The sequence below is a fragment of the Megascapheus bottae genome, chromosome 4 (assembly GCF_031878675.1).
Source record: "Megascapheus bottae isolate mThoBot1 chromosome 4, mThoBot2.hap1, whole genome shotgun sequence".
Lineage (NCBI taxonomy): Eukaryota > Metazoa > Chordata > Mammalia > Rodentia > Geomyidae > Megascapheus > Megascapheus bottae.
The window spans coordinates 16,815,447-16,838,020 of record NC_143512.1 but is presented as its reverse complement, the minus strand read 5'-3'; the positions used below and the strand labels follow the sequence as shown (position 1 = coordinate 16,838,020).

The window sequence follows — 22,574 nt, the reverse complement described above, 5'->3', positions numbered from 1 at the left end:
ATCTCTTCTATCTTACTTTGTGATTCTAAGTTTTCCTTTTGTCTTTTCGTCTTTCCTTTCTTTCCCTCCTCTCTTGCTTGACTTGCTTTGCCTTCCTACTCATTTTTTTTCCTTCCAGTGGTGCTAGGGATTGAACAAGGGCTCTTGCACATGCCAGGCAGGAGACATGTCTTCAGATCTGTACTAGCCTTTTTTTTTTCCCCTCAGGGCCTGAGCATTGCCCTTGGACTTTCTCAAGGCTAGAGCTCTACCACTTGAGCCACAGAACCATTTCTGGTGTTTTCTATGTATGTGGTACCGAGGAATTGGACCCGGTTCTAGGTGCTTGCTAGGCAGGCACTCTACCCCTAGGCCAAACTCCCGGCCCCTATACCAACCATTTTTATTTTCACACTTTTCTAAAGTTTCCCTAAAGCATTCCCTATATATCTCCTTTTATCTCTCTCTCCTTTTTACTCTGTCTGTCAACCAGCATTATTCCTCTCCACCTATCTCCTTACTATCTATTTGCTCTTTTTTCTGCTCCTTCTTCAATCAGCCCAGAAGCTACACTGCCATAGCATGTGCCTCCTATAGCATTGCACCTACCATTTTACAACTTAAATAATCTTTCCAAAATTTCCATGGAAGAAAATCTCCCAAGTAATGCAGCACATTTTTTCAAGAAATTAGAAAGGAAATGAGAAACAAGATGATTGGAAAAATAATATAGAACATGTAAAATGCTTGATAAATTAAGAAAATAAAATGCAAAAATACAAAGTAAGAACTGGCTAGAGTAGAATATCAGAATATCAGAGGGAATATCAGAATAAGATGACATTGTTCAATTATTGTCAAATAAGTTCTTAAAATTAAATAAATAATATACAAAGAAAAATATGGTTTGCCAAAATTGACTTTAAAAGAAAGAAGAAAGCTCTAAACAGATTAATTATCAGGACTAATACTCCAGACACTTTTGTGGCTTCAATCAGGACTAAAGCTATATATATATATATATATATATATATATATATATATATATATATATATACACATATATTCTGGCTCACTACCAGTTTTGCTTAAACAATGGAAAATAACACTCTTGAAGTATAAGGTACTGATTGGTTAAGAGAGAACTGTGCTACAGTTTAGGAAAATGGATCATTTGGAACTACTGCTTTAAATTATGTAATTGTTTTTCTTAATGTACTATGTTATTTCTCTTCTCTTTTTTTTTCTGATCAAGCTGCGACTTTTATTTTTCACACAGGGGTTTATATGCCTCTTCAGGAGAGGCAAGAGGGGGTTGGGGTACTGCTCAGGGTAGGAGGTCAGGTGGTAGGATGTTTACATATCAATACAAGCAGGCATGAGTTGCTTAGTGATCTTAGGGCAAGGAACTATGCAGGCACATTCTTACGCTAAGAATTTAGGGAGGGGGAGAATGTCTCCGACATATCCTCCCTAAACCTTAAAATAAGTGAGGGGCGAGGATTTAGGCAATATCATGGTAGGCATTAATCTAAGAGGGGAGACAGAGGCCCTGATCCCTAGAAAGGAGGCCATGTTGAGCAAGAAGCAAGACACACTGGCTGATGTGTCTGTCTTTCTGCTGAGGCCAAGCATCTTTTTGCGGGGGGAAGGATTTTAATAGATGCCTACCTCCGTGCTATCGGGCGTGTCCCACAGGAGACCCTGAAACTGATGGCCGTTTTAGGCCATCTCCTTGCAGTCTTAGCTGCACCTCACACAGATGCCTACACCTGTCAACTGCAGGTGCGTATCCCTCAGGTGGGCATTACGGTTCCTCTGGGGGCCCCATAGTCCTCATACCCATTTAGCATCTCCCATGTCTAATGGCTGTAACCACCTAGGAGACTTTGAGTTTAGCACAGAATGTCCGATCACCAAGAGTTTTTAAAAAGTTCCAGTCCTCTCACGAAACAGCTGTGGGGTGGTGGTGGAATCAGGCAGGACAGAATATGTGGCAGCAGCTTCATCTCTCAGGAACTCCAATGGAATATCACACCTCCTGCTGGGGTGCCTGCAAATTTCTGCACAAACTGGTTAAAGAAGCTTAACCTAAGGCCTGACTTCAGTGAATAGTAACAGATTTAGACAGGTATAGAAGGCTTGAACATGTAGCCATTGCCACTCTTGCACATCTGTTACTACTCTTTCCTATACCTCTAATTCCTGTCTCACTTTCCAAAAATGACTCCGGTCCCTTCATCTTAAGGGGAGTTGATGGGCGAAGATTCATCTTCTATAACTTCTTCAAGCTGACTCAAGGGCGTTGTCTCTGTACTTGACCAGGGACCATAAAAAGCTTAGCCTATTTTACCAAGGGGTTGCCAGGATTAACAACTGCACAAACCTTCTTTGGCTACAATAGTTTAGCTTACTTCACAGATGGTTTACAAGTTCCTGCCCAGTTGAAAGGCATGGGCATTAGTAAGGCATGCTTACAAACTATTCTATGACCTCCTGGCTCTGATTAATATTGAATGGTCAAACACGAATCCCATTGGTATTTCACTTTGTTGGTTGCCTGACTTGAACTTGGGGCCTGGGCACTGTCCCTCAACTCTCCAGCTCAAGGCTAGCACCCTGCCACTTTGAGCTCCAAAGCAACTCTGCCTCAATAACACTCTGCTGCCAGATTAGACACCACAGTCTCACAGGGACTTTGCTTTGCTCGGGGTTGGCTTGAAACTGCAGTTTTCAGATCAGTGAGTCCTACAAAAGGCCACGTTACTCCAATTAAAGCAACAAGGTGGTCAACACAGAAATAGCAATTAAGCAATCACTTTGGTAGTCCTAATTTTCCTTTTTCTTTTTCTTGAAACATACATTTAGGGCAACTTCAATCTAAACTGCAGGATAAAACAAAAAGCCTCTTCTAGAAGGCAAAGGGCATTCCTTGAGCCCAAGGAGACCTGGAGAAAAAGGGAGTGCTTGAGCCTTAGGAGGCCTGAAGGCAAAGGGAGTGCCTTGAGCCCTTAAAGGTTCTTCAAATTCAAATAAAGGCTAAAGTGTTAATTGTTTAAGCAAATGTCAGTAAAAGTTTTAAAGAACATTGGAAATGGGTTTCTGAACAGAATTTGAAAGTGAAGTTGTCCTAAATGTATTTCTCTTCTCTTTTGTTGCTCTTTGGTTAATCGCATATTGTTACAGTATCTGACTTGGTTACCCAGTATATTGCATATATGTTTATTTGTTTATTTGAAATAGGAAAGGGAAGGGGGAAAACAAGATGATTGGAAGGGGGTGAGGGGAGATAAATGGGGACAAAAAATGAGGAGTATCAGTGTGTGAGAAGTAATGCACCTACAATCTGGCAAATATAACTGTAACACCTCTGTAAATTAAAATAATAAAAAAGAGAAAATATTCTATAGCACAGAAAAGGGGAACTTTTAAAGAATAATTTGATACCAAATATGAAAACATTAAAGTAAACAACACATTATAAAAAATTCGCACAATGATTATTAGTGCAAAATGATACGATAGCTATTAATAAGCATACCTAATAACATACTACTAGATCATTGGATAATGAATAAGAATAGTTTTGGGGTTTTTTGGCCAGTCCAGTGCTTGAACTCAGGACCTGAGCACTGTCCTTAGACTTTCTCAAGGCTAGAGCTCTATTACTTGAGCCTCAGCACCACTTACAGCTTTTTTTCTATGTATGTGGTACCAAGGAATTGAACCTGGGTCTTCATGCATGCTAGGCAAGCACTCTACCACTAGGCCAAACTCCCAGTCCAAATAAGAATAGTTTTATCCTGCATCTGCTTAAGAACCCATCTAAAAATATAGTAACTTAAGAACAACTAATACTTAAGCTCCCAGTTCTCTGGGTCAGAAATTATGGTAGGGCTCCCGAGGAACAGTTGACTTATTCGCATTGTGGTGGAGGAACAGTTGACTTATTCGCATTGTGGTGGTTGGCTGAATGACTCACTCAGTATAGCCATCTGGCAATGAAATTGGACTCAAAGGTCCAACATGGCTTCCAAAATGTTGAGGGCCTCCTCTCACAGGGATGGAACATTGGTATCTGCCACATGGCTATGCTCAAGATGTGATCTCCCATTCTCTTCCTCAGAATATCATAAAACCAGTGGTGCTGAACATTTCCAATTACGTTTAGGTCTAGATCTATTCAACATTGTAGCCTATTTTTAAATTGAGGTTATTAGCTTTAGAGTTTTGTTTGGTTTCATTTTGGTTTCCTTTGGTTGTAAAAGCTCTCAAGTTTGTTGCAGACTCACTTATTTTTATCTTTTTATTTTTATTTTTTTGCCAGTCCTGGGCTTGAGCTCAGGGCCTGAGCACTGTCCTTGGACTTTCTCAAGGCTAGAGCTCTACCACTTGAGCCTCAGTACCACTTCCGGCTTTTTTCTATGTATGTGGTACCGAGGAATCGAACCTGGGTCTTCATGTATGCTAGGCAAGCACTTTAACCACTAGGCCAAACGCCCGGCCCACTTATTTTTATTTTTTTTATCTTTTTTTTTTTTTTTTTTTTTTTTTTTTTTTTTTGCCAGTCCTAGGCTTGAGCTCAGGGCCTGAGCACTGTCCTTGGACTTTCTCAAGGCTAGAGCTCTACCACTTGAGCCTCAGCACCACTTCCGGCTTTTTTTCTATATGTGGTAACGAGGAATCGAACCCGGGTCTTCATGCATTCTAGGCAAGCACTTTAACCACTAGGCCAAACTCCCAGCCCTTATTTTTATTTTTGATTCAGTGTCATATCCAAGAAATTATTTTCAAGACTAGTGTTATAAAAATTTCCTACTATAATATCTTCCAAGGTTGTGATAGTTTGAAGCCTTACAATGAGATTTTTAATCCATTTTAGGTTGATTTTATATTTAGTATAGGATTAAGATCAATTTTATTCCTTGAATATTCAGTTTTTCCATTTTCCAGCACTTTTAGTGTGTGTGTGTGTGTGTGTGTGTGTGTGTGTGTGTGTGTGTGTGTGTGTTGCTGGTCCTGGGGCCTTAACTCAAGGCCTGGGTATTGTCCCTGCACTTTTATGCACAAGACTAGCACTCTACCACTTGAAGCACAACTCCACTTCCGGCTTATATAGTGGATATAGTCTCACAAACTTTCCTGCCAGATTTGAGTTGCGATCCTTAGAGTTGACCCTCCTAAATTGTCAGGATTACAGGCACTTAACCCCAGTTCTATTTAAGAATATTTCCCAAGGACATATTCTTGACAGCCTTGCAAAGTTTAGTTCAACATATGTGCATGGATTTATTTCTGAACTCCGTACTGTTCCATTAGTTTATTTTTCTGCTTTTATGCCAATATTATATTGTTTTTGGTTACTATGATTCTTAAACACATCTTTTTTTTTTGTTGGTCATAAGCTTTGAACTCTGGGTCTGTATGTTATCCCTGAGCTCTTCCGTTCAAGACTACCACTCTACCACTGGAGCCACAGTGCCTTAAACACATCTCTAATCAGGAAATTTAATATTTACAGCTTGTCTGTTTAAAGATAGATTTGTCTAGTTATGACCTTTTGTGGTTCTACATGAATTTTTAGAAAGACTATCTTTTATTTCCTTATAATGTCACCGGAATTTGATAGAAACTATATGAAATCTATACTTTCATGTGGTTGCTATTGATAGTTCAGTAATTATGTCTTATAGTGAATGAATACAAGGAGAGTCTTGAATTTTCCTTCCATCAGGGTTTTAGGATTTTAGTTTAAAGATTTTGAAGTCCCTTATTTGAATATATTCCTGATTATTTTAGTCTATTGTTCTCCTAAATCTTCATTCAGCTCTTTTGTTGTATATATATAGCAATGCAATAAATTTACTATCATGTGATTTTATTGAAATAATTTCCTTCTTATGTTTTTGTCCCCATTTCCCTTCACCCACCCCCTCCTAATCATCTTGTTTTTCCCCTTCCCTTTCCTATTTCAAATAAACAAATAAGCATATACAATATACCAGGTAACAAAGTCTGATGCAGTAACAATATGAGATTAACCAAAGGACAATAAAGAAGAGAAATAACATAGTATACATTAAGAACAACAATCACACAAGATAAAGCTCTTGTTTCCATATCCTAGAGATCCTTTCATTTAGTCTCATCCTATACGACCTTATGTACCTAGGTTTTGCGCTATTGTAATCCTGTGCTAGGAGAGTCCTAGATGTGTACTTATTATTACAAATGAGGGAAACCATTGAGCCTATGTTCCCTTGGGTCTGGCTTACTTCCTTTAATATGATTTTTTCCAAGTCTTTCCATTTCCTTACAAATGGGGTGATGTCATGCTTTCTGATGGCAGCATAGAATTCCATTGTGTTTAAGTACCACATTTCGATCCAATCATTTACTGAGAGTCATCTGGGTTGGTTCCATATCTATGGTAAATAGTGCTACAATGAACATTGTTGTGTTTCAGTATGTCCTTGTTTCTGGGATTACTGGGTAAATGCAAAGGAGTGGGATTGCTGGGTCATTTATTTCTCTTTTGTATATAATTACTCTGGCTAGGATTTCTTATTTTTATTGAAAAGAAATAGAAGATGTATGTTCTATACTTTATATCTGATGAAAAGCTTTCAGTTTTTTACCCTTGAGAATGATGCTAGCTGTGGACTTATTTTTAAATTTGTCAGCAATGCTTATTATGAAGTGGTGCCAAATTTTTCAAATATCATTCTTTCTATGACTGTAACTCATATTTGTTAATTATATGTAACTACTTAGCCATCTTTGCATCCCAGGAAGAAAATCCACTTGGTCATGGTATGACCATTTTTCTTCCAATTTGCTGTTGGATCATGCTTCCTAACATTTCCCTAATGTTTTGTTTTACTTTGCTTTTTGGTCGTGGGGCTTGAACTCTGAGCTTGGACACTGTCCCTGAGCTCTTCAGCTCAAGCAAAGCTAGTGCTCTACCACTTGAGCCACAGAGCCACTTTCTGTTTTCTCGTAGTTAATTGGAATTAAGAATCTCACAGACGAAGCTAATTGAAAGGACCTCCAGGATATTGAAACAAAAGCCATATAATGAATGATTGTTGTCCTTAATGTACTATGTTGTCTCTCATCTCCTTTGCTGTCCCTTGGTTATCTCATATTGATATAGTATCTCACTTCGTTATCTGATATATTGAATTTATTTGTATTTGGATATTTGAAATTTGATAGGGAAGGGGGGAAAACCAAGATGGGTGGGGGGTGTGGGGGGGGAGGGAAATGGGTACCAAGACATGTGAAAGGGTATCAATGTATGTGAATTAATGCACCTTCTATCTGGCAAATATCATGTAACCCTTTTACTAATTACAATAAAAAAATTATAAAAAAAAAAAGAATCTCACAGACTTTCATGCCCAGACTGGCTTTGACCAGTGATTCTCAGATCTCAGCTTTCTGAGTAGATAGAATTAGAGGCATGAGGCACTGGCACCCAGCCTAAGGGTTATTAAACTATAGTTGTATTTCCTTGTGATACTGATAGCTTTGCTAGCACTAAAATGTTAGTGTCTTAAAATGAGTTTGAAAGTGTTCCTTCTTTATCAATTTTTGGAACTTTGAAAAATAGGCGTTAATTTTTAAAATGTTTGGCAGAATAAACCATCAAAACCACTTGATTCAGTGCTTTTCACTGTTAGGAGATTTTTAAATGTTGGTTAAATCCCCCCTGTTAGCTACCAGTCTGTTCAGATGTTGTGTTTTTCTCATAAGTTCATCTTGGTATGTTAGGATTTTCTAGGGATTAATCAATGTATTCTATGTTATTCAATTGGTTTCATTGTTATTGCTCACAAATATGTCTTAGAATAATTTCTATTTCTGGACAACAATTGAAATGTCTCCTTTCATTTTTGATTTTATTTAGTAAGTCTTTTGTCTTTTTAAACGTATTATACTAAAATCTTGCCAATTTATTTATATAATTTTTATAAAAACAAACCCAGGTAAATGTTATTGTAAAATTTTTCTACCTCTTTATTTCTGCTAACTTTGGGCTTAGTGTTTTCTTATTTTTCTATTTTCTCAAGGCATATATTTATATCATTTATTTAAGATCTTCCTTTCTAATGCAAGTTTTTATCAATAAGTGTCTCTTTTAGAATTACAGTCATAAGTTTCAGTATACTACATGCACTTCATTTTTGTTAATGTCAGATGCTTTCTAGTTTCCTTTTATTTTTGGTTTGCCAGTCCTGAGGCTTGAACTCAGGGCCTGGGCACTGTCCTTAGGCACTTTCAAGGCTAGTGCCCTACCACTTCAGCCACAGCTCCACTTCTGGCCTTTGATGTGTATGTGATACAGAGGAACTGAACCCAGGACTTCCTGCATGCTAGGCAAGCACTCTCCCACTAGGCCACACTCCCAGCCTCGAATTTCCTTTTTGATTTATGTTTTAACCAATATGTTTATTCAGAAATATATTTTTCAAATTACAAATATTAATTAAATTTCTGGTTTTGTTCTCTTTCATTACACTGTTTAGAAATGAAGCTTGATATGATTTCAAGTCTTGGATTTGTTAACGCTTTTTTATAATCTCATACGATCTAGTAAGGAGAAAGTTTCATAGCACTTAAGAAAAACATACATTCTGATGATTTGGGGCAGAATGTTCTTTATTTTTATCTGGTAGGTCTATCCAATCTGTAGTGTTGTATAAAGGCAAGCCTTCCATATTGGTTCCCTATCTAATTCTATCCATTATTGAACGCTGGGTATTGAAGTTGTCTGTTGTCATCGTGTTGACTTTCTTTGTCATTTCAATTCCACAAAACTTTGCTTTTACATAATTAGATGCTCTGTTATGGAGTACATGTGTAATTATTGTACTTTCCTAGTGGGCTGATCCTTTTATTATTACATAAAGGCCTTGGCCTTTTGTGACAGATTTTTTTTCCTTGCTGTCTATTTTACTTAATAAAAATAAAGCTACTTTGGCATTCTTTCAGGTATTCTTTTCATGGGATATCTTTTTCCATTTCTTTGACTTTATTCTATATGTCTTTAAGTCTAAAAAGAATTTATGATAGCCCAAACATTTGAAATGCAAATGCTCAATAAGTATGAGAAAATGTAATCCTAAGGGTAGGATAATGAAATACTGGAATATGCTAGATGCTTTGTGAGTAAAAACCACAGAAAGAAATGTGTGTGTTCACTATTTACTGTCAAAATGTTACTTTGTATACCGAGAAAATAAAATTTATAAGAGAAGTAAAAGTATATGACTCAAGAAAGGAAAAATATATTATGTATATCTTATAAAATTGTAAATCTGGAAAAAATCAATAAATAAGACCAAGTGAAATTACTAAGACTCAAAAGTAATCTAAGACTGGATAGCACATGTAAGTAACAAACCAGAGAGAGGCTAAATTGGAAAAAAGATTATTAACAACAAAGCAGCAAGAGCAGCCAACAATGCATATCTAACACATACATGAAAGCAATTAAACACTACTGAAAAAGGCAAAGAAATTCTGAATAGATGTAAACTAAGTCCATATTGTTAGAAATGGTAATCTTCAGTGTGATGGAAATGTTAAGTATTCTGAAGTTAATTGTAAAGTTTAAAGGAACTAGAGCATATAAATAAGTTGTAAGAATCAGGCAAGCTAACTTAAAGTTGATATGGACAAATGAATAAGCAAAATAGCATGGGGAAAAATATGAAAAGAAATTAGAAACAGTAAAGTATTTCAATCTACATTAAAATGTTTTTAAAATCACTTAAATGCACTATAAAGTTACGATCTGAATCAATCTTGAGAATAAGTTAAAATGGAAAAGCAGAATTAAAATTCAATTAAAAGTAAACATAAGGCTGGGTACTAGTGTCTTATACCTCCTGGCCCTGCTACCCAGGAGGCTGAAATCTGAAGATCATGCTTCAAGTCCAACCTGATCAAGAAAGTCCATGAGACTCTAATCTTCAACTAAACTCCAGGAAACTAGAAGTGGTGCTGTGGCTCAAAGTGGTAGAGCATTAGCCTTGAGCAAAAAAGCTCAGAGACAGCACCCAGGCCTTGAGTTCAAGCCCCACCTAATTAATTTTTAAAATAAAATTAAGCGTCATACTATATGGCCTTATGTATCTAGGTTTTGTTCTATTGCAAATTTCTGCTAGGAGAGACCAAGGTTTCTACTGATTATGACAAATGAGGGAAACCATTGAGCCTATCTTCCTTTGAGTCTGGCTTACTTCACTTAATATGATTTTTTCTAAATGAAAGGACCTCTAGGATATAGAAACAAAAGCCATATAATAAATGATTATTGTTCTTAAGGGACTATGTTATCTCTCATCTCTTTTGCTGTCCCTTGGTTATCTCATATTGTTACAGTATCTCACTTTGTTACCTGATATATTGGATATATTTGTATTTGGTTATTTGAAATTGGATAGGGAGGGGGGGAGGGAAATGGGGACCAAGACATGAGAAAGGGTATCAATGTATGTGAATTAATGTACCTTCTATCTGGCAAATATAATGTAACCCTTCTATTAATTACAATAAAAATATATGAAAAAAAGATTATATAAAAAAATAAAATTAAATTAAGTCATTAATTTAAAAAATAGACATAAAACAAATGGAAATTTAATAATTGGTAAGAATCTTTAAAATCAGTACACATTTTGGAGATGAATGACTCATTAATAACTATAAAACTATTTAATAACTATTAAATTATAAGATCATTTAATAGTTCATTTAGATCTATATCTCATATCAACATCATATGCCAAAAATTTTTTAATGAACCAGTGATTACAATTTACAAAGTAAGAAATTGTTGTGATAGGGTTTTGTTTCACAGTGAAAAGATTTTTTTTCTAAATCCATCAGATAACAATAACAAAAACTCCATAAACCATGGAGCAAAATCAACTTATCTCTAGATAAGACAAAGATGCTATTAGCAAAGCAAAAGTAAAAGATAAATAACAATGTAGCTCTTGCTATGTATCAAGGGAAATGTACATTACCAGAGAAGTAGTTCTTGCAAAAAAAGTTTTGTGAATAACACAAACAATAATAAAAACATGCAAAAGATATAGTCTTAATCTCCAAAGAAAGACTAACAAAAGGCTCCTAATATATGAAATGTGTTCAAATGACTCGTCTTTAAAAGAACAAGAATACAAATTACATTTAGAAGCTATATTTTCTGGCTCAGATTGTTAAACTCCATTTTTTGTCAACACTCCCAGTTAGAAAAACAGATATCTCACATATTTCTACAATTCCAAAAAGGCAATTGAGAAATATTTCCAATTATATAAAGGCATAAACACTCTGGCCCCCAAATCACACTTCTGAGATATCATCCTGAAGGTATTATCCACATATAGACAACTACAAATATAATGTTATTTTTTAATATTTGCGTTTATTTATTTATTTATTGCCAGTCCTGGGGCTTGAATTCAGGGCTTGAGCAGTGTCCTTGGGCTTTCTCAAAGCTAGAGCTCTACTACTTGAACCACAGCAACACTTCCTGCTTTTTCTGTGTATGTGGCACTGAGGAATCGAACCCAGGGCTTCATGCATGCTAAGCAAGGACACTACCACTATGTCAAACTCCTGGCCCATATAATGTTATTTTTTTAACTCTGTCTATAGTAGAACACATTTAGAATAACCCAAATTCCAGTCAAGAAGAGAGTGAGTAACTAAATTATGGCACATCCATAGAGGAAAACATATCTAATTAAAAATAAGAAGAGGAACATTGCCTGTGTATTGGAATAGGAAGATTTCTTCAAATGAAGTCGAATAAAAAATACATGGTGCCAAATAAAGTGCATATTTCCTTGTGAAAATGGAAAATATTTTAAAATGTTCTTGTTTTCTTCTATATGAATTTTGTGAAACCTGAAAAGATACTAAGCAGTTATAATATTACTGAGGACAGGAAGGAAGGTAGGCACAAGTGAAGAGTAGTAATAAATGGAGGCTCCCATTTCATACTGAGTACTGAATTCTAAAGCAATTCTCATGAACAAGCTTGAGAGAGACTGTTACAAATTTTCTTAGACCAAAAGAGAATAACATCTTATAAGATTCTAAAAAAGAAAAAAAACCAATCATATAACATGTCATACTTTTCAAACACAGTAAGATAAGACTGGCATTAGTGGCTCATGCCTGTAATATTAGCTATTCAGGAGCATGAGATTTAAGGATCATGGTTCAAAGCCAGCCTGGTCAGGAAAGTCTATAATATTCTTTTCTCCAATTAACCACCAGAAAACTAGAAGTGACACTGTGACTTACAGTGGTAGAGGGCTGACCTTGGCCAAAAGAGCTCAGGGATAGCACCCAAGCCCTGACTTCAAGTCCCATAACTGACAAAAATTAAATAAACAATAAAAGATAGTGGAGATAGCTATAAAGAGTGATTTTTGATAAAAAATGAATTGTTTTAGCTTATTTCCCATTTGTGGAGGTAGCACAGTATATCTTAACATAGTACACATTAAAAACCAATAAGACTTTAGTCAAATGGAAAAATACAAGATAGTTAAAATATATATTCAGTAATATATATATTCAGTAATGGGAATAAAATGCATAATTCTCTATTTGAAATAAATCATCGTTATCAGCAAGTTAGACCAAGTTTATTTACTGCATTTAGTTACTCTAGGCAAAGAATAAAAGACTCAGATTAAATGGTGAAAAGATGCAAAGGCAAAGCGAATCAACTCCAATTTCTAAAACATGATCAAGAGATGGAAAATACAATCAATAAAACCACCACATACTATAGTGTACCACGAAGTTTCAAACCTATCACATATGAATTATTGAAAATACAGGACCTAACTTTATGTTTTTTTTCAAAATTAATAGGAAGATTACCAACTCTGTACTTATGGATTTAAAAGATACAAAAAACTTGTGTTATTGATTGAAGCTTTACTGAATGACCGGGAGTTTAATCTAGTGGAAGAGTTATTGCCTAGCATTCATAAAGACCCGGGTATGATTCCACATTACCACATACATAATAGAAAAAGCCAGAACTGGTGCTGTGGCTCAAGTGGTAGAGCACTAGCCTTCAGAAGACTCAAGGACAGTGCTTCGGCACAGAGTTCAAGCTCCAGGACTGGCATATATATATATATATATATATATATATATATATATATGTATGTATGTATGTATGTATGTAAACAAACCCTAAAGCTTTACTGGATGTTCTAAAAATGTAAAGCTGAACCATACAATATTTAAGTAGACTTATTCTTCATCTATGTTTTAATACTTCAAAATATTGTTAGTATCTCCAATCTTAGCTACTCAGAGGGCTTATGTCTGGAGGATGAATCTTAGCAGAACAGTTTAGATACTCCATCTCCAAAAATAACCAGCAAAAGCAGAACTGGAAATGTGGCCCAAGCAAACTGAGCAAACACAAAACCTTGAGTTCAAACTCCTGCACCACAAAACAAAACAAGAGCAACACAAAAGAATGATAGTATGGAAGTATTAAAATGTGCTGAGTAGAATAAGAATCAGAAAGATGATGGTAGAATAAGTGCATATGAAAGCTGTTCACATGTCTCTGTTCAAGGTCAATGTCCCTGAAGAACATAGAATAGAATAATTATCCTCATACCTTCCCTCTCTGAACACTAAGAAATATTTAATGCACATTAAAACTTACACATTGTTTGTATACACACATAAAATGAAGTCTTAGAATTTTCATTTTTACTCAGACATATATCTCATGAAAAAATTACCTTAATTTGCATTATATAACACCTAGTATAAATATAAAGAAATATGAAGGGAACTAACAAGGGTCAAAGGTTTGCTTGTGGCAAAATATTTAGGAAGTGGTGACACTAAGATTTGAATTGAAGAAGATGAATGGAATTAAATAATATAAAATTATAATTTCTGTAAATTCGAGATATATTAGGAAAGAAGAACTAACCATGCTTCACTTACCTCATTGAAAACTGTATAACTTTGTTTTTCATTGGCTCCTGTTTTTTACTTGGAGGTTTCATTTGATGACGTTTTATGACTGGTTTCTTCAAAGGAGGGATGTGATAATCAGGAGAAGGAAAAAATAGTTTGGAAAGTGTGTTGGCAATTCTCCATCCAATGTATTTAGCAAAAACTTCTTCCCCTGTACTTTCTGAAACTTTCATGCTGTATCTAGTGAAAGGATCTGACTGGTCATTTAATTCAGCCTGTAGAAAGAAAAAGGAAAAACTTGTAATAGTTATATAAATTAAATTCTATTAATTAAAAAATTATATGGCCAGTTTTCTTGACTGATATTATACTTTTTCTGCTAAATAAAAATAATTTTTAGACAGGTCGAGACTCCTACCTGTAACACTAGCTTCTCTATGAAATTCATATCTCCAATTAAACCAAAAAAATAAACTGGAAGTAGAGCTGTGGCTCAAGTGGGACAGCACTATCCTAGAGCTGAAAAGCTCAGGGATAGTACCCAGGCTCTGAATTCAAGGCCAACAAACAGCACACATGCAAAATAAAATAATAAATAAAAAATAACACCAAATTTTAAAAATCATTCTAAGAGATTTCAATAAGATAAACAAATATTAGAGAATATCTAGTCTTGGATTTTTGAAAAGGTAATGAGAAATTTGCATTTTAAATTTCATATATTTGCTTCATAATAATTTCATAAACATTAAAAATTACTTGAGATATCAGGTAACCAGTAAAGGTAATATATATTTTATTGAATCAGATTTTGCATTTTTCAGCAAACAGCTAAGTTTGTATTGAAAAGAAAACTTGTGAGTTGTGGAGCTTGAACTTATGGGGACTATCCCTGAGCTATTTTTGCTCACAGCTAGCACTCTATCACTTTAAGACACAGAGCAACTTCTGATTTTTTGGTGGACAATTGAAGATAAAAGTCTCACAGACTTTCCTTCCTGGGCTGGCTTTGAATTATGATCCTCAGATCTCAGCCTCCTAGGGTAGCTAGGATTATAGGTGTTAGCCACTAGCACAGGGATTAAACAGGGCATTATTTATTGAACATATTTTTCCACCAGTCCTGGGGCTTGAACTCAAGACCTGAGCACTGTCCTTGGATTTTTTTTTTTCTCAAGGCTAGAACCCCACCCATTTGAGCCTCAGCACCACTTCTGGCTTTTTCTATGTATGTGGTACCGAGGAATCGAACCCCAGGCTTCGTGCTTGTTAGGCAAGCACTCTACCACTAGGCCAAACTCCCGGCCTGGAACAAAATTTTTATAGGACAAGTACTCAATGTGTCACTAGAATTTAAAACCTTTCAGGAGTAAGATTTTCATCCTTTGAAAGTTTATTTTTAACTGACAAGAAATCATGAAAATTATATATGTAGCTTTTGATAAAAGTGAGTATTCTCTAGCAGCAGGAAAAAGGAACACAAAATTTACGGAGTATTTAAGTAAAATTGATTCAAGAAAGCATAAATTTCCTTTTTATGTTTAATAACATCCAAGACTGATTTTTTATTACATTTTTTGGAATGGCTTGAAGAGTATTTTGTTTTTCTAAAATCAATAATAATGAAAGAAGATATAAGTAAAATGTCATATGCTTTGATTTCTTCATGTTCACTATATTTTCACACATGGAACTTTTGTTGTAATTTGAGCTGGATGCTGCCTATTTACATTTAAATGTGTAAGTATTTCATTGAGTATTATTGTCTTCATGTAGCTCATAACTAAGCATTCAGGATTCACCTTAGATACCTGTAAATCCTCTTACATAAAATCTATATTTTATGTAAGAGGAATGGGAAATGATCTGCATATGAACATCCAATTTAACTTCTTCAGCTGTGGTCTGATTCCCAGATCACACTTGGCTCAATTAAATTCCTGTTGTAATATTTATTATTTAATAATCTAGACAAAATTCAACTGGAAAAATAGGTATAATATAGTCTCATGATGACTGAATATAAAAAGTGATAAAAAAGCTTGAGGAAAATAACAGAAGTAAGCAAATATGAATTACTATAAAATTTATAGAGAATAAGAAAATATCATACAGAAAAAAAAATTTGAAAGGAATAAAGTAAAAATCAGGCAATCAGTTAGAAAAATAACCCAGCAATTCTCCTTCTAGTTGTTACCCAGTGGAAACAAAATCGTATGTCAAAGAGATATATCTTCATATAATAGCCATGGTGATGGTCTTAATCTATAGTGTCCATGAAAAATATGACTGAACAAAGAAATTTTGATACATAACAAATGGAATATTATTCATCCTTTAAAAAGAAGAAAAGCATGCTTTTTGAAACAACATGGATGAACCTAGAGCATATTAAGTGAAATATGTCAGGCAAAAACCCCCAAATATTGCATGATGTCAATTGCATCTAGAACCTAATAAATTCTAACTACAGAAAAAAAAGAAAGCAGAATGGCAGTTACTTCTGGATGAAGGATGTATGATTGACTGAGGAGATGTTAGTCAAAGACACAAAATCTGAGTTGGATAGGAGGAATGAACTCAAGAGGACTTAGAGCATACTGACTGTATTTAGTACTTACATATTTTTGAAAAATGATGAGAGTATTTTAAGTGTTCTGTAATGAAAAGATAATCATGTGTGTGGTAAAGCATACCTTAATTTCCTTGATTCGATGAGTCTATTATATATACATATGTTATACATTTGTACATATACACATATTTGTCAATTAAAAAGGCATACTATCAAAAATAAGAACCTGTTTTTTTTGTTGTTGTTTTGTTTTTTTGCCAGTCCTGGGCTTGGGCTCAGGGCCTGAGCACTGACCCTGGATTTTCTCAAGGCTAGGGCTCTACCACTTGAGCCACAGCACCACTTCTGGCTTTTTTCTATGTCTGTGGTACTGAGGAATCGAACCCGGGTCTTCGTGCATGCTAGGCAAGCATTCTACCACTAGGCCAAACTCCTGGCCCCAGAAGCTGATTTTATATTAGCTTTTTTTTTTTCAGAAAAATAAGAGCTTTATCACTAGTCTTCACTGCAATGTATCCAATTTTAAAATAACTTTGATTTATTTTTTCCCTGGATGTTGAAGTCTGTAAACAATTATGTTTAGAGTATTTCCAAATGAGCATATTATACTGTATATTATTCAGGCAGAAATTATGGATGGAATATTTGAAGCTGTTTTAATGGGGTCTCTGACTACAGTTTTGAGTTTGAATCTGAAATTTCATCTATAAAATGGTTATAACAGAAGTACAGAATCTTCTACCTAGTTCCTTTCCCTTAACTTTTGATAGGAAAATCACTTTGAAATCTTTCAACGAAGTATAGCACATATGTAATACAATGAAATAAATATAATCCCTAAGAGTGTGGTACAGGAATAAATATCTTAAACTATGTCGGTATCATAGATGGCATCACCTGGTATCAGAGAATCTTGATGCTCTTTTTATCATGTTTCACATAACTGCCCCTTACTCTCCTTCAAGCCATACATGCATGCTATAGATCTATATAATTGATCTCTCAGGAATATGAAATCTTCCCCCACAGCTTTCACTATGGTTTCCTTGTTGGAAGGCCAAGTAAATTTCCATTCCCCATTGATGTCTAAGACCTTCGACTTACAACAATGAGTCTCAAATCAAAGTCAGAGGAATATTTTCCTTATCTACAAATTATTGCTATTTATTTTCTGGGAGAAAAATAGTCTGGTAGGAATATCAATTTTGCAGAATAAAAAATTTGCAATCAGGTCTAGCTTTTCCATTTGGTAGAAGTAAAACTGAAACAGTTTTCAGTGGAAGGTCTGCTTTGTGTTCATATTCTGAAGGTGATAATGTCTGCCTTTCAGACTGTAGTGAAAGCTACCTGTGATCACACAGAATGACTGCTCTCATAGACTAAGGGGCTTACCAGACACTGGCTGCTTTCAGGGCTTGCCTAGCATGACACACTAATGCCTAACCTTTGAATCATTGCTGCCATGCTCGGAACAATTTGTCACAGGATTATTTTCATAAAAAATTATCAAGTAAGCTCATTAGTTATATTTCTATAGTCACCTTCCTTTTCTGGTGACTATTATTCTAACATGCTACAATACTAACATGCTACTTTTAAATGTCATCTATGTATAAAATTATTTTAAGATCAGATTTACACAAAATATTGAACCATTTCATACAGTTGATGATAAGTTCATTAATTTTGTATTATTTAGTCTGCCAATGAACATTATTTTAAACTCATTCTGTAACCATTGCTTACAAATTTACTCCTTTGGATGTGTCAGTTATAAAGTTGAACACAGGGCCTGGGCACTGTCTCTGACCATTTTTGCTAAAGGCCAGTGTCCTATCACTTTGAGCCACAGTTCCATTTCTAGTTTCTAGCGTCTGCAGACTTGCCTTTCCTTTTCCAGCTGGCTCTGAAGCACAATATTCAGATTTTAGTATCCTGAATAGCTAGAATTACATGAGTTAGCCACCAGCATAGGCTAATATTTATATTTTATCATGAATTTTATTATTATTTTATAGGAATGACTATGTAATCCATATTGATTCGTGTAGATTTCTTTATGCATTAGTAAAGCATGACATTTATTTTTTGTTAAGAAACAAATGATAATTTTAATAACTTAATTTTATAGATTAAGTATTAAAATGGGAAAATTAATATTTTTTAAGATTTAGTTTTTTTCATATATTTTACTGTAATTAATTCAAGGGTTACAATATATTCACCAGATAGAAGGTGCATTACTTCACAAACATTGATACCCCTTCTCGTGTTTTTGTCCCCATTTCCTTCATCCACCCCTCCCCTCATCTTGTTTTCCCCTTCCCTATCCTATTTCAAGTAACCAAATAAACATGTATACAATATATCAGATAACAAGGTAAAATACTGTAACAATATGGGATAACCAAGGGACAGCCAAAAAGATGAGAGATAACATAGTACATTAAGAACAAACATCCCTATTTTCTTCTTATATAATCTAAACATTTTCACCTGAAAGTCAGAAGGATAAATAAAGTGGGTCAGATTCCCTCCTCATTCAAAAGTACCTAAAATACTTGTTTCACAGTAGCATACATAAAGAATGAATATGTGTAGAGATATGTGCAACATATTTCTATATTTTAAGCAATCGCATTTTTTCATATATTTTTTATTGTAATTAATAGAAGGGTTACATTATATTCACCAGATAGAAGGTACATTACTTCACATACATCGATACCCTTTCTCATGTCTTGGTCCCCATTTCCTTCCTGCCCACCCCCACCCCTCATCTTGTTTTCCCCCCTTCCCTATCCAATTTCAAATAACCAAATACACATTTATCCAATATATCAGATAACAAAGTGAAATACTGTAACAATATGAGATAACCAAGGGACAGCAATTGAGATGAGATAACATAGTACATTAAGGACAACAATCACTCATTACATGGCTTTTGTTTCTATATCCTGGAGGTCCTTTCATTTAGTGTCATACTATATGGCCTTATGTATCTAGGTTTTGCTCTATTGTAAATCTCTGCTAGGAGAACCCAAGGTTTCTACTGATTATGACAAATGAGGGAAACCATTGATCCTATGTTACTTTGAGTTTGGCTTACTTCACTTAATATGATTTTGTCTAACTCCGGGAAAAGTAATATTCTTAAAAACAATTCTTTCACATGTCCTAACCACTGGCAGGAACAGATGCTAACCTTTTACCTTTGTATGAAAGACAACATGGTAAACTCCAACATTAATACAGATTGGCAGAAAGAAGACAGATATCAATCAGCACAAGGAAAAAATTCTCCCAGGAATTAGGACATAGAAACAATATAAAATAAAGGAAGAAAGTTTTTGCAGAGTCCTGAATTTTTCACTGCTAATTAGGGAAATTTTGAGCTAACTCATATCATTCTTGACATGAGAAATAAAAGGAGGAAGAAATAACATGTCAAGTCACTGCAGAAAAATCTGCAGTATTTTCCCCCTTCTCTCAGTCTCTATCTTTTCTTAGGATGTCTCTACCTCTTCTTAAGGAATCTAAGAGATAATTAAATCCAAGAGATAATTTGCTTCAAGGAGAACAGTACTAGTGTTCATTCCTTATGATTAAAATTTTATCAGGTAAATTATAGCAGGCTTTAAATGGAGGATCTTAGGCCTTCTGCTTATAGGCACATTAAGGTTTAAGAAAGCTTGCTGTAATGCATTTAAAAGGTCTTCAATGGAAACAACATTTTCCCATTCATTCTTAGGTGATCTTGCACAAGGTAGTTAGCCTCTTTTTTACCCCTCCAGGTCTGGAGAAAATATTTATATTAGAGACAACACAGTGTCTGGCACATGGTAAATACTACAAATAGTATCTCTGTCCTCTTAAAACAATAGAACCTTAGTATTTGGTCCATGATTGTCTAAAGGGCCATATTTGTCCACAATATATGTACCTTGTCACACTCGGGTTCTATTTATTTTAAAACTAAAACCATCTGTGAAGGAGGAGAGAGGCAGGCACTGAGAAAATACAGACTAATTGTGTTGGCTTTTTTCTAATTTTCTGTTCTATAGAGCACATTAGAAGCATGGATACAGCATTACGAATAAAAACAAATTTTATTTTAGCAATCTCACCATGAAATGCTAACTACTAAGTGCTTTACCTGATGTGTCAAAGGTACTCTGAATAAAGTCAAATATTCATTTTAACTGTACGTCTTCTGTTTCTTGCTATTTTAGGTCATATACCAGATGGCAAAAAGCACTTATCCATGATGACTTTTTCTAGATGTGCCAACATATGTTGTTGAATTGCCTATACAGAGAAACCTTGCTCATTGCAAGTCTCCCTGGAAGTATTTCAAACAAAGCTCATCAATTAACATTTGTTTATTATACCACTGTGAGTTTTCCCCAGTTCTTTCTTTATTTCACAAATATGAGGCAACAGTTGGGTTTATATTAAATTCATCACAGGAAGAACTCGTGTTTAGGGATCTCTTCAAAAGTGCTTTCATTTCAAATATTCTATTAAATACCTCACCTCTTCTCCAACCTCTACAAACTTCAAACTTTATAAACTGATAAAAAAATCATATATTCTTTTTTTTTGCCAGTCCTGGGCTTGAGCTCAGAGCCTGAGCACTGTCCTTGAGTTTTCTCAAAGCCAGAACCCTACCATTTGAGCCACAGCACCACTTCCAGCTTTTTCAATGTATGTGGTACCAAGGAATCAAACCTGGGTCTTCATGCATGATACACAAGCACTAGGCCATCCCTTGTCATTTGTAATAACTGAAGTAAGAGTGGACTTTTTATTTTATTTCAGACCAGACTGTCCAAGGTACAAGACATGTGTCCTAACTGAACACATGTTATTTAGTGAGGGAACATCTAAACACTGACAGTTTTTAACAACTTGTAAAAGATGTCTTCTCACCAGTTAGAACTTATTCAGAGGTACAACAGAGCAATAATGTGAGTTGGTCCCACAGAATTTAGGAATAAACCAATTATTAAAGAAATATCAGAAAGTATAAGAATAAATATCTTTTGTAGTTTTCTCATTGCAAATAAGAATTATCATAACAGATTCAAAAGAAAGAAAAAATAAATAAGCTTTCAGTTTTTGTTTTGTTTGTGCCTGAGCTGGGTCTTGAACTCAGGACCTGGGTACTGTTCAGAGTTTCTTTTTCCTCAAAGCTAGCACTCTACCACTGGAGCCACAGCTCTACCTCAGGCTTTTTCTGTTTATGTGGTACTGAGGAATGGAACCCAGGGCTTCATGCATGCTAAGCAAGCACTCTACCACTAAGCCACATTGCCAGTCCATCATTCAAGTTTGTTTTTATGCTGATATTTTACCAAAAATGAACTAAAACTATAAAGATAATGTGTACAAAGTAATCTGGCATCTAGAAATGAAAATATAACTTTTAATGGAGCAAAATATTCTTTTTTCTTTAATATATTTTTACTGTAATTAATAGAAGGGTTACATTATATTCACCAGATAGAAGGTGCATTACTTCACAAACATTGCTATCCTTTCTCATGTTTTTGTCCCCATTTCCCTCCCCCACCCTTTCCCCTCATCTTGTTTTCCCCCTTTCCTATCCTTTTTCAAATAAACATATAAACATATATACAATATATCAGATAACATGGTAAGATACCATAACAATATGAGATAACCAAGGGACAACAAGAGAGATAAGAAATAACAGTACATTAAGAACAACAATCACACCTTATATGGCTCTTGTTTCCATATCCCGGAGGTCCTTTCATTTAGCCTCATCCTATATGGCCTTATGTATCTAGGGTTTGGAGCAAAATATTCTGATCTAAAATATTATACCTACAGGTAAAAATGTATCATTCTTTTGAAAACAATGTATCATATTTCTATCTATTCCATTTGATGGTTTAATTAGTTCTAGAACTCAAAAATACCAAAAAAAAAGTATATTACATTAACTCATCCAAAAGACAGCTGTGCAAGTAGTAAGTATGTATATTTTTCACTTGGAGAA

At 34.8% G+C, this 22,574-nt stretch overlaps 1 protein-coding gene across 1 annotated transcript in view; it reads right to left on the bottom strand.

Annotated features, from left to right (window-relative positions):
- Tmem232 (transmembrane protein 232) overlaps window positions 1-22,574 on the bottom strand; it is a gene marked incomplete at its 5' end in the record, with an annotated part of 194,411 nt that overhangs the window by 88,467 nt on the left and 83,370 nt on the right. The window contains one exon of the mRNA XM_090332206.1: window positions 13,996-14,243. Coding sequence (XP_090188332.1) covers window positions 13,996-14,243 — 248 coding nt within the window. The remainder of the gene's footprint in view (window positions 1-13,995; window positions 14,244-22,574) is intronic.